Below are 13,113 nucleotides of genomic sequence, written 5' to 3'. Positions count from 1 at the left end.
ACCAGCTGCTTCCTATGCTGGACAAGGATGCATGGTTGGCAACACTAGACTTAAAAGTAGCATACCTGCACAATCCCTATCAGGGAGTCTTGCACACGATGCCTACGCTTCAAAGCAGGCTACATGCACTGTCAGATGTTCTTCGTGTTTCAGTGTTGCAGTCATTACATTTGGGTCATCCTGTTGGCAGGTTGCACTCAAGTCGGCCGGAATTCCAAAGTCTTGGGTCCTACTTCGGTTGCTGTCACCTCTTCCCTGACGTCAGGTGTATAAAAGATGTAGCCAACGCCATTTTATTCAGTCTTTCTTGCTGCGCGGTGCCCGAAGCAGAAGCAGATCGCAAGTGCCGGTCGGCCGACTCCTGAGATTTTCATGTTCGAGTTTCAGATCCGAAGTCTTCATTAAAAGCTAAGTACCCCGTTAGGGAAACTTTTTTCTTGCTCCAGACCAATGTCAGAAAAAGTTAATAATTGTATGTCTTGTGGGAAGCAAATACCTCCCAAGGACTTTCATTCTTACTGTATTCCTTCCCTAGGCCCTGACCACGACGTTGCTAGTTGTCGGTTTTGTGCTAGATTTAACCAATGCACTATTAAGCGTTGGTATGATTTTGCATTAAGCTGTTTTTGGCAAAGATCTAATTATACAATGTCGTCGGATAGCCATCCAACTACCGGAGTTCACAAAAAAACACAAAGAAAAAGAAAAGGGCAGGCAACCGAGGTCCAAAACCGACGACGAAGCTTCCCCTAAGCAAGTTGCTGGTTCGCTGGTTTTCAGTGAGGTGCTTTTGCAGCCCCTGATGCTCGCTACTTTAGAGTCGCAAGCCGCTACCGACAGCCACGTGGAGTCGGCCAGGTCGCTGGAAACTCAAGGTATTGGAGCCTCGGAGACTATTCCCTCAGATGGGTCCAGAGCCGCTAAGCGGGCATCTGCTTCTGAGGGTGTATTCAGACCTAAACAATTATATATTAAGCCTACTTCAAAGACTAAGACACCTTTAAAGGCAAAGAAACAAGTTCACCAGTCACAAGGACAGGCCTCCATGCCCAAAAAAAACAGATGCTCAAAATGGCAGAAGACTTAATTACCTTGATCAGGGGGTTCCCATCCTGATAAGAGGCCTCGGCAAGAGATAGACTATGAATCTTCATATCAGGTTTCCATTTCTTCTGATTCCTCTTCTGATCAGGAATGTTCTCTTCCCCCTCTATGAGGATTCTGATGCTGAAGAATCAATTCCTTCAGCTTCTCCTCCTGAAGACTACTCTTTTGGGGAAACCTTGCCTACCATGAAGGAGCACTTTCACTGGGAGAGCCAAGACTTTTCAGAATCTAAGAAAAGGCTCAGAGATTTCCTTTTACTACCTCAAGACAGGCCTCTAGCTATCTCACCTGTGTTGGACATTGTAGATGTGTTCTCGGAGTCTAGTCTGACCCCTGACTCTCTACCTCCAGCTCCTGTTAAGCCGGACAGATACAACAGGGCCCTTGACTCTCATAAATTTATTTTCAAAAACCCTTCTGCAGACCCAGAAACCATTTCTCAGGGTCCAAAGGGGGTCAAGGCTTCTACTGCAAAAAATCCTACCCCCTCTGACAGGGATTCCAGGGCTCTGGATAGATGGGGAAAAAAGGTTTACACATCTACTACTTTGGCTGTAAGGGCTTTAAATTGCCAGTTTCATATGCTCAAATATCAGCAATATATCATGACACTGCTTAAACAGAAAATGATGGCAAATTCTGAATGTGCAGAAAACAAACAAATGCAGGATTTATTGCATTCAGCTGAACAAGTTGGAAAGCATACTTTGCAATGTGGGTTTGATTCTCTGGAGGCCTCCTGCAGGGCCACTGTTACGGGTTCTGTCATTTGGAGGCATGCTTGGTTAAAGGAACAAAATCTGCCTGACTATGTTAAAGCAAAATTATTAGATGCTCCTTTACAACGATACCTTGTTTGGTGTTAAGGCAGAAGAGGTGTTAAAGAAAATGGAGGACAAAGCTAAATCTATGCAAATGGTCAAGGATTTCTTACAGGTACAGCCACCTAGATTTAGCAGACACTGGCCTACAAAGAATTGGTCCTTTCCAGTCTCAGACAGACCTCAAAGGGGCAAATCCAGATGCCCTAGAGGTAGATCACAGCCGCAAGGATCCTACAGGTCTAAGCAGTGGAGTGCTTCTACCTCCAAAGGTGGAGAGGACAAATCACAATCATACAGGAAACAGTCTCAATGACTTCCCCCTGCCTGCGCCGAGCACTTATCTTCTGGCAGCACCCTTAGGGGGAAAACTAGCACTTTTTTCTCAAAATTGGCACATAATAACCCAGGACAAATGGGTTCTAGACATAGTGTCGCAAGGCTGCAAGTTTCATTTCCATACTCTGCCAAGGGCAAACGGTTGGCCAGACCTGCCAAACAAATCAATGGGCAGAGGCTCAAAAACAAGTTGCATCTCTCATTGACATGAGGGCTATTCAACAAGTATCACAGCAAGAGCAGGGACAAGGATTTTACTCGAGACTGTTCTTGGCACCCAGAAAGGACAAAGCATGGAGACCAATTCTGGACCTATCTATTCTAAACACTTTCCTGAATATACCAAAATTCAAGATACTGTCCTTACAGCATTTTCTGCCCATGCTGGGCAGCAAGGCTTGGCTTGTGACTTTAGACCTAAAAGAGGCATACCTACATGTCCAAATCAGACAATCCTGCAGAAGATACCTCAGGTTCAAGGCTGGCTCAAAGCATTACCAATTCTCTGCACTGTCCTTTGGCTTATCTACTGCACCCAGGGTCTTCACAAAGTGCCTGGCACCAGTAATTGCTTACTGCAAGCAAAGAGGAATACAAATATATACTTACTTGGACGACTGCCTCATACAAGCAGAGAACAAGGACATTCTACTACAGCATCTGACTTTTGTGATAAAACTCTTAATAGGCCTAGGGTACACAGTCAACAAAAAGAAATCAAAACTAGTACCCTCTCAAGAGATAATATTCTTGGGTGCAAGCTTAAATACAACTGCCCAGATGGCTTATCTCACTCCAGACAAACAAAGGCAACTGACTACCTAATTCAAGGAAATGGCAACAAAGGCTCAGTTATCTGCAAGAAAATTTCTGCAGGCTTTGGGCTTCATGGCATCTTGCATCTTACTAATTCCATATGCAAGACTGCATGTGAGTAAAATTCAATGGTACCTAAAAAGTGCCTGGACACAACATTGCCACAGCCTGGAAACAGTGATTACTCTAATTCCCTGCCTGCAACAGAAATTTCGATGGTGGGCCAAGGCTTGTCACCAAAACAAGGGACAGCCATTCTCACTACCCCCAGCCAGGCAGAGCCTAACGACGGATTCATCAGATTATGCTTGGGGGGGCACACATGGCAGGAAGAGGCATTCAGGGCACCTGGTCCACAAACCAAAAGTATCTACATTTAAATCAAAAAGAGATGCTAGCTGTTCAAAATGCCCTGACAGCTTTCAAGGACCTACTTCATCCAGGACAACTACTGATAAAGACAGACAACACCACGGTCATGTGGTACATAAACAAGCAGGGGGGGTACTCATTCTTACCCCCTGTGCAGACTAGCCTTGGCTTTATTGGACACAACATTGACTTACCAAGTTCATCTGCAGGCACAATTCCTGCCAGGAAAGGAAAATACTCTGGCAGACGAACTAAGCAGAAACCTCATGGATCCCCACGAGTGGCACCTGGATCCACAAGTCTTCAACATGATAACAAGGAAATGGGGACGCCCGGACATAGATCTATTTGCCTCTCCTCAAAACAATCAACTAAAAAGATTCTGCACAAGGACTTATCAGAGACAAGCTTGGAAAGTGGACACCTTATCTTTCAACTGGACAAACCTATCAGTATATGCCTTTCCTCCACTTCCTCTCCTCCCCAAGGTACTCCTAAATGTCAGGCAGGAGAAACCAAAAATGATTCTGATTGCCCCAGACTGGCCACGCCAGCACTGGTATCCGATCTTAAGGAACTTGTCCCAATGCCCAGCCTGGACCTTACCTCAAATACCTTATCTACTGTCCCAGCAAAACAGTCAGATTCTACACAGCCAACTCAGGACGCTAAACCTGGCAGCATGGCGGATAATGTAGCCATACAAACCACACCTCTCAGTAAAGCTGTGATGGACGTCATTTTAGTAGCCAGAAGGCCTAGTACTAGAAAATCCTGTGTTGGAAAATGGAAGCTATTTTGCGCTTGGAACCGAGCTCAAGGAACTGATACAGCTGTCCCAAATATTCCTCAGATTTTGCAATATTTAACTGAGATGCTGGACAAAGGCCTATCTTTTTCATCAATTAAAATCCATGCCTCTGCCATTTCGGCTCATTACAATACAGAGCCACCACTCTTTTCTCAGCCTTTATTAAGGCAGTACCTCAGAGGAGCCAAAAACTTAAGGCCTCCAAGGAGAACGCCAATACCTGCATGGGACCTCAATTATGTCTTGGAAAAACTCACCTTACCGCCTTTTGAGCCAGCTGCTACTTTGGACATAAAGTTCTTATCTTGGAAAACAGCTCTGCTCCTAGCAATAACTTCTGCAAGACGAGTTTTAGAGCTACAGTCTCTCGTGGCTGTGGAATCCTTTGTCATTTTCTATCCAGACAGGGTCTCTCTGAGAACCAACCCTACATTTATGCCTAAGGTGGTATCCAGTGTAGCCCTTAACCAAACAATTCATTTGCCAACCTTTTATCCAAATCCACAGAACAAGGGGGAGAAAATTCTGCGTTCTTTGGACGTACACAGACAACTTAGATTCTATTTGGACAAAGCTAAAGTTTTCAGAAAGACCGAGCATATGCCACAGCATCACAAGGAAAGGCCATCTCCAAGCAGACTATTTCAAAGTGGATAGGTCACTGCATTCGTTTCTGCTACTCTCAGCATGGCAAACCAGTGCCTAAGGGCATTAGGCCACATTCAGTCAGAGCTGCAGCCACTTCTGCAGCCTTTCTCAGGGGAGTACCGACCAAGGACATTTTGGAGGCTGCTATTTGGAGTTCAGTGCATACCTTTACAAAACATTACAATCTTCCTATTTACTCTAAATCCAGGGCAGGCTTTGCCACTGCAGTTCTGCAGGGCCTCATAGCCGCTCCTAATGCTGTTTAGCTCCAGCCCCCCCAACCATAGCTTTGGGACTCAACCCAAATGTAACGACTGCAACAGTGAAACATGAAGAACATAGTACAGTTGTTTACACTTATCATAAATGTAGATGTTCGAGTGTATTCACTGTTGCAGTCCAGGTTACCCAACCGCCATCCCCCTTATTTTTTCTGGAACTTATCTTTACTTCTCTAATCTATGCAACCTACATGGTGTATTTGCTTATAGATGAAGGTAAAGCTTATTTTGGTGCATGTATGTTTTATTTACATATTTTTAGCCTACCTTTTTGGGGGCACCTGACATCTGGGGCAAGAAAAACTAAATAAAATGGCGTCGGCTGAATCTTTTATACCCCTGACGACCTGACGTCAGGGAAGAGACGACAGCAACCGACGCAGGACCCAGGAATTTGGAATTCAGGCCGACTGAGGGCAACCTGCCAGCAGGATAACCCAAATGTAATGACTGCAACAGTGAATACACTCGAACATCTACATTTACGGTAAGTGTACTCAACTGTTCTTTCTCTGCACTGCCCTTTGGCTTATCTACTGCACCAAGGATATTCACAAAGTGCCTAGCTCCAGTCATTGGATTTTGCAGGCAAAGAAATATTCAAATATACCCATACCTGGATGATTGTCTAATTCAGGCAGAAAGCAAGGACATTCTTTTGAATCATCTGGCCTTTGTTCAAAGGGTACTGACTTGTCTGGGGTTCACCATAAACGAAAAGAAATCCCACCTGGTACCCTGTCAACAAATTATATTCCTGGGAGCAAGCTTGAATACAACTTCCCAGATGGCTTTCCTCAAGCCAGAGAAACGGATTAATTTGACAGTTTACTTCAAACAAGTGGCCACAAAAACCCAGCTATCTGCAAGGCCAGTACTGCAAGCCTTGGGGTTCATGGCCTCCTGCATTCTTCTTATTCCATATGCAAGGCTGCATATGAGGAAACTACAGTGGTATCTCAAAAGCCTATGGTGTCAACATTCACAGGATCTAGAAGCAAGCATTCCTATCATACCTTGCCTACGCCTAGAGTTCCTTTGGTGGGCAGAGGCCTGCCACCAAAACAGGGGACTACCATTCACATTACCCCCTGCAGCCCAAATTTTAACAACAGACGCATCAGACTATGCATGGGGTGGGGGGGGGGCTCACCTGGCAGGGAAGTGCATTCAGGGCAAATGGAACCCAAGTCAAATGCACCTGCACGTAAATCAAAAGGAAATGTTAGCTGTACAGAATGCTCTGACAGCCGTCAAGGACCACATTCTTCCAGGACAACTAATGGTAAAGACGGGACAACACCACTGTCATGTGGTACATAAACAAGCAGGGGGGGGTACACATTCTTACCCCCTCTGCAGACTAGCCACGGCATTGTGGACCACAGCCTTGAGCTACCAAGTGAATCTACAAGCTCAATTCCTGCCAGGAAAGCAAAATACACTGGCAGACGGACTAAGCAGAAACGTCATGGACCCACACAAGTGGAAACTGGAACCAAGGATTTTCAACATGTTGACAAGCAAATGGGGGAGCTTAGATATAGACCTGTTTTCCTTTTCCGGAACCATCAATTGGACAAATTTTGCACAAGGATTCCCCACAAGCTAGCTTGGGAAAGGTGGGTGCTCTGTCCTTCAGCTGGAAAAACCTATCAGTTTATGCCTTTCCTCCTCTGCCGCTGCTCTCCAAGGTACTACTAAAGATCAAACAGGACAAGCCAAGGACGATTTTAATTGCACCAGACTGGCCTCGCCAGCATTGGTACCCACTCTTGCGCAGTGTGTCACGCTTGGCTCAATGGCACCTGCCTCAGACTCCCTCCCTGTTGCCTCAGCAGGAGAACCAGATTCTGCACCCTCAGCTGCAAACCCTGAACCTAGCAGCCTGGCTAATTACCTAATCAGTGATTGATATCATTTTAGAGGCAGTGAGGCCTAGTACTAGAAAATCTTATGCTGCCAAATGGAAAAGATTCTGTGCCTGGAACCAATCTCAAGGAATGAACGCAGCAGTGCCCAATTTACCTCGGATTCTACAATACTTGACTGACATGCTTGATAAGGGCCTGTCTTTTTCCTCCATCAAAATTAATTCATGCCTCAGCTATTTCAGCTCATTATAGCACAGAGCCTCCACTCTTCTCTCACCCACTGCTCAAGCAGTTCCTCAGAGAGGCTAAAAATGTATGGCCACCCAGGAGAGCTCCTTCTCAAGCCTGGGTTCTTAACTTTGTCTTGGAGAAACTCACTGTTCCTCCTTACGAACCAGCTGCGACTGCAGATTTAAAAATTTTTTTCCTGGAAAACAGTTTTCGTTTTAGCAATCACTTCTGCAAGTGCAAGAAGGGTATCTGAATTACAGGCCCTTATGGCAGTGGAACCTTTCAACATCTTTCATGCGGTCAGGGTGTCCCTGAGAACCAATCCCTCCTTCATGCCCAAGGTGGTATCCAGTGTGGCTCTTAATCAGTCCATTCATTTGCCTACCTTCTTTCCTAACCCACAGAACAAAGGGGAAAGAATACTGCACTCTTTGGATGTGCACAGACAGCTTAGATTCTACTTGGACAGGACTAATCCTCAAAGGAAATCTGAACTGCTGGTGGCATTTGCTGCAGGGACAGAGGGGAAAGCTATTTCAAAGCAAACCATTTCAAAATGGATAGGCCACTGCATTCATTTCTGCTATAAGCACCATGGAAAACCTATCCCACAGGGCATCAGACCCCATTCACCCAGGGCTGCATCTACCTCTACAGCCTTTTTCAGGGGCATCCCTACTAGGGACATCCTAGAAGCTGCTACCTGGAGGTCTGTACATACTTTCACTAAGCATTATCATTTGCCAATTTTCTCTAAATCCAGAGCTGGTTTTGCCACTGTAGTCTTGCAGGGCCTTATAGCTGGTCCTAATTCTGTTTAAATTCCTCCTCCCAACCTTAGCTTTGGGAATCTACCCAAATGTAATGACTGCAACAGTGAAACATGAAGAACATAGTACAGATGTTCATCGTGTTTCACTGTTGCAGTCATTACACTAGGGTTATCCTGCTGGCAGGCTACCCGCAGTCGGCCTGAATTCCAAAGTCCTGGTCCGGCGTCGGTTGCTATCGTCTCTTCCCTGACGTCAGTGCACCAGGGGTATAAAAGATGCAGCCGACGCAATTTTCTTCAGTCTTTCTTGCCACACGGTGCCCGAAGCAAAAGCAGTTCGCAAGTGCCAGTTGGCTGACTCTTGAGATTTTTGTAATTGAATTTCAGATCCAAAGTCTTTAATAAAGCTAAGTACCCCGTTGGGGAAACTTTTTTCTTGCTCCAGGCCAATGTCAGAAAAAGTTAACAATTGTATTTCTTGTGGGAAGCAAATACCTCATAAGGATTTTCATTCTTACTGTATTCCTTGCCTAGGCCCTGATCACAACGTTGCTAGTTGTCGGTTTTGTGCTAGATTTAACCAATGCACTTTTAAGCATCGGTACGATTTTGCTTTTCATTACTTTGGCCGCAGGTTTAACTATATAATGCCGTCAGAGCAACCGACGACCGGAATTCATAAAAAGCGCAAGGATAAAGAAAAGGACAGGCATCCGAGGTCCAAAACCGATGACGAAGCTTCTTCTAGGCCAGTAGCTGGCGCTCAGTGAGGCGCTTTCGCAGCCCCTGACTCCTGCTACCTCAGAGCCACAAGCTGCCTTCGACTCCCACGTGGAGACCAACTAGGCCTCTGGATACTCAAGGTATTGGCCCTTCGGAAATCAATCCCTCAGTTGGAGGTATATCCTTGTATTTATAGATTTGATTGCTTCCCATTAGAGGGGCACCTGCCATCTGGGGCAAGAAAAACTGATGTAATGGCGTCGGCAGCATGTTTTATACCCCTGACAACCTGACGTCATGGAAGAAGGGACACCAACCGACACAGGACCCAAGACTTTGTTAATCAGGCTGACTGAGGGCTACTGCAAGCAGATAACCCAAATGTAATGACTGCAACAGTGAATGCACTCGAACGTCTACATTTAGGTAAGTGTACACAACTGTACTTTTTTCATATTCCTACATCATCCCAGGAAGTCTTCACCAGGAACATTTAAGAGCAAACCAAAAAGGTTTCCTCTTGGGCTCTCTAGAGGCAATTAGGCACTTTTTCACAACGTATCACAGCTGTTCTGGACTTCCTGGCTTCCATTTTTAATGGTGCAGGTAATGAATCGACAGTTAAGGTCCAACTTGCATTTGCAGTTGGGCAAAAACCATATTTCTCTGGCTTCTCTGAGTTTATCGAAGACATTTCATAAAGGTATGTTTTTAAGGACCCCACTCCTCCATGGGGTTTAACAGTACTTCATGCTTTGACTCAACCTCTTTTTGAGCCTTCAGCCAAAGTAGACTTAAAGTTTTTGTCATGGAAAACTCTCTTCCTGGTCACCATTACATCTGCTAGACGAGTATTAAAACTCCAGGTGCTTTCTTCCCAGGCACATTATCTGATCTTTCATAAGGACAGGGTTTCCTTTAGGACTAACCTTTCTTTCCTGCCCAGGTGGGATCTGATAAAACTATCAACCAGTCCATTAGTCTACCCATTTTCTTTCCAAATTTTTCTAACAAGGGAGAAATATGTGCTACACTTGCTGGATGTTCATAGACAATTCAGATTCTATATTCACAGAACTAAAGATTTCAGAAAATCATATCAATTGTTTCCTTTTCCAAAGCTAAATTGTGCAAGGCAGTATCTAAAGTAACCGTAGCTAGGTAGCTCACTGATTGCATTTCTGTTGTCTGTAAGAATCAAGGGTGGATATTACCCAAACCACCCAAGGCTAATTCTACCAGATCTTTGGACACTTCAGTTGCTTTCTGATCCAAGGCCTCTGTAGTTGACATTTGTGTAGCTGCCACGTGGTCCACTGTTCATACCTTTAGCTCATTGCAAACTGTACGTCATATCCAGGCATAGGGCAGCATTTGGCTCCACTGTACTTTGGAATATCCTTCCATGAGTACCACCTAGGCCTTCTTTAGCTGGGGACACTGTCTCATCCATTAAGGAGTGGACAAAAAAGATCAGATATAAAAGTTGTGTACTCATCATAATTCTGCATCTGTACTGAGTGTTTTCATCCCTCCTCAGCCTCCCACCATCCAGCCCCTTCTTATTTTTTTTTATAAACTCGTAGTACGTCCTGAGAGGTAGTTCTGATCAGTCTTGCTGCTTGAGCTCCAGTCTCCTCCTGTTTCTTTATCTTTTGTAGTTGGTATGCAACTTGTTTTAGAATGTTATTTGGTGGGGTGTCCTTTGACGCACATTGCTTAGGGGACTGGAGGGCAAACTTGATCTGAAGTAATTCAGGAGAAGAAAGGATTATGGGCTAGGGGAGGATATGTAGCTGTGGAGTCTAAGTCTAAAGCTGAGAAAGGACAAAAATAGACAACACATGCAAAATTATAGTGAGTACATAATTTATTTTCAAGTTATTCCATTAAAGATCTAGGAACTTCCTTGAATCTGAATTTTTACGAATTTGATGAAGCCTTGGCTATACTCGTATCTATGTTTGTGTGTAAGCAATTCTATGAATACTGAATGAGTGTGTTCATGTTTGTTAGATTATAATGTTACATTTCTGCCTTTGTTCCTCATCATCCTGCAAGCATCCTTTTTATGGCAGTATAGAATGTCCTGTGGTCTCTTCCACCCTTTCACAAGCAATCACAATTTCTTTGATTTCAGTATTAATCTGATGTAATGCATGACTGCAAATTGTAAAAATTTACATTAAATTAAGAAAAGTAATTTTTATTTTTTATTTTAACAGGCGCCTTCCATGTATGCATCTTTTCCACCAAGTTTGTGTAGATCAGTGGTTAATCACCAATAAGAAATGCCCAATCTGCAGAGTGGACATTGAGGCTCAACTAACTGAAAGTTGATGCCATTTTCCAGAACTTTTTGTTCTTTCTCAGTACGGCAGTCAACCAAAGATGGCATGAGTAAAGTGCAGATTCTGAAGCATTGGACCTAGTACAGAGGTCTGCAACCTGTAGCTCTGTGGCATTTGAAAACCTCGCTAAATCCAACAGCAGCACTGTTGAAACCCATCTCCATTGGTAGAGCTTGTATTTAAATTACTTGGCATCACTAAACATATCCTTAAAAACCAAAGTCATCTCTTCTGTTCAGTTTTTAAACCAGGAGGCTTGTAAACAATGTGGATTTCGAAGTGCATCGAATGTTACTGGAAGAATTTGAAAAACAGTGGTTCCATTATATAGGTTGCTGACCTCTGACCTAGTGTGTCAACTCTGCTATTTTGTGCAACTTACACTCAACCTTCCCAGTTCAGTATAGACAGATTGTAATGTATTTATAAAGCTTTTATGTAGCTTATTATTTCTCTTCCGAGTCATTTTACTTTTTGTGCATGGTTCCTTATATTGCATTTCTTTGCACATATAATGGGCTTTATGTCCTCAGACTTGCAGGCAAGATTAGCTGCTCTAGGTAAAATAGAATTATGTGTTTTGTTTGTTTTTCACAGTGTCATGCTTAATGGGACTAGCAATTTCAACATCCATTACTAACCATATTTTTTTAATTTAATCAGTCATAAATATTGATGTATAGAGATCAATTAGTAAAAGAGATATATAAAACATTCCTTAATTAGGGAAGAAAACAGCTGCTGTATATTAAAAAAAATAAGTTCAGAATCATGAAGTACTTTGGAAATGAAAACAGTACAGATTTTAAGTCTGAAAAATGTGGAGGTTTACTTTATCAATTGTGCATATTTTGTCATGGATCTATACTTCAGTTTTCAAGCTCTGTTCAGCACAGTGAAATTTTTATATATATATATATATATATATATATATATATATATATATATATATATATATATATATATATATATGAATGTTGGTATTAAATGTTTAGTCTGTTCACAAATTGTATTATTTATCAGTTTCTTTCACTGTTGTCAGCAATTTATTTTTTCCACCTTTGAAAATAAATCTGTTTTGCTGCTGTGAAACAATGCTAACACTAATGTTAATCTCAACAAGTTGGATTGCAGGTAACTTGCAAATGTGAGTATCAAGGGTTAGTAATTGAGACTGCGTTCTAGTAATACGAGTCCTCTAGCAAACACATCTAGGTAGTACAGTTAAGCAGAATTAAGGTACTTAACTTGCAAGTACCATGCATTCGTAGAACTTCTAAAGATCCCAGGATGTAATGCCAGGGGATTTTTATTAGTTTTAACATAAATAAAATAAGTTGAATGCAGTGTTGTCTGTTTTATTATTGTTTTGGACGTTTTCCTTACAAGACGTCAGAAGTCATTTGTGACCTTGAAATTATTAATTCTTTGTAGATGTTCTTCGTGTTTCACTGTTGCAGTCATCACATTTGGATTATCCCTGCCAGGGTAGCCCTCGGCCAGCCCAAATACCAGAGATTTAGTATTTCTGCGTCAGTTGCTGTCGCTTGAGGACTGACATCAGGTCCTCAGTGGTGTAAAGGTAGGAGCCGACACCATTACATCAGTCTTTCTTGCCGTGGAGCCCGAAGCAGAAGCAGTTCGCACGAGTGCCGGCCGCTACCTGAGTTTCGTTTCCGAATTGAAGTTGAAGTCTTCGAAAGCTAAGTACCCCGTTGGGAATCCTTTTTTCTTGCACTAACCGATGTCAGAAAAAGTTAATTGTCTCTCCTGTGGAAAGCAAAACCACACCGGGACTTCCACTCTTACTGCGTCACTTGTCTAGGTCCAGACTACGATGTCCCTCGTTGTCGGTTCTGTGCTTTGCTTAACGCCAGAACTATTCGTCGTCGGGTCCTTGTTCATAGGTTCATAGGTAGGTACTAGGCTATCGGTCCAAGGGCCTACGTAAGCCTAGCCAACAAGGT

General features: G+C 43.4%; 1 protein-coding gene across 1 annotated transcript in view; it reads left to right on the top strand.

Moving 5' to 3' along the window:
* The window catches only part of RNF111 (ring finger protein 111), a gene marked incomplete in the record, with an annotated part of 1,207,185 nt that extends 1,194,693 nt beyond the window's left edge, over positions 1-12,492 (top strand). Inside the window, 1 exon segment of the mRNA XM_044078570.1 lies at positions 11,021-12,492. Within this exon segment, the coding sequence (XP_043934505.1) occupies positions 11,021-11,135 (115 nt within the window).
* Positions 12,493-13,113: the final 621 nt, after the last annotated feature.

This window comes from Protopterus annectens, chromosome 7.part1, assembly GCF_019279795.1.
Source record: "Protopterus annectens isolate FY-2018-M chromosome 7.part1, PAN1.0, whole genome shotgun sequence".
Classification (NCBI taxonomy): domain Eukaryota; kingdom Metazoa; phylum Chordata; order Ceratodontiformes; family Protopteridae; genus Protopterus; species Protopterus annectens.
This window is presented reverse-complemented; position numbering and strand designations above follow the sequence as displayed.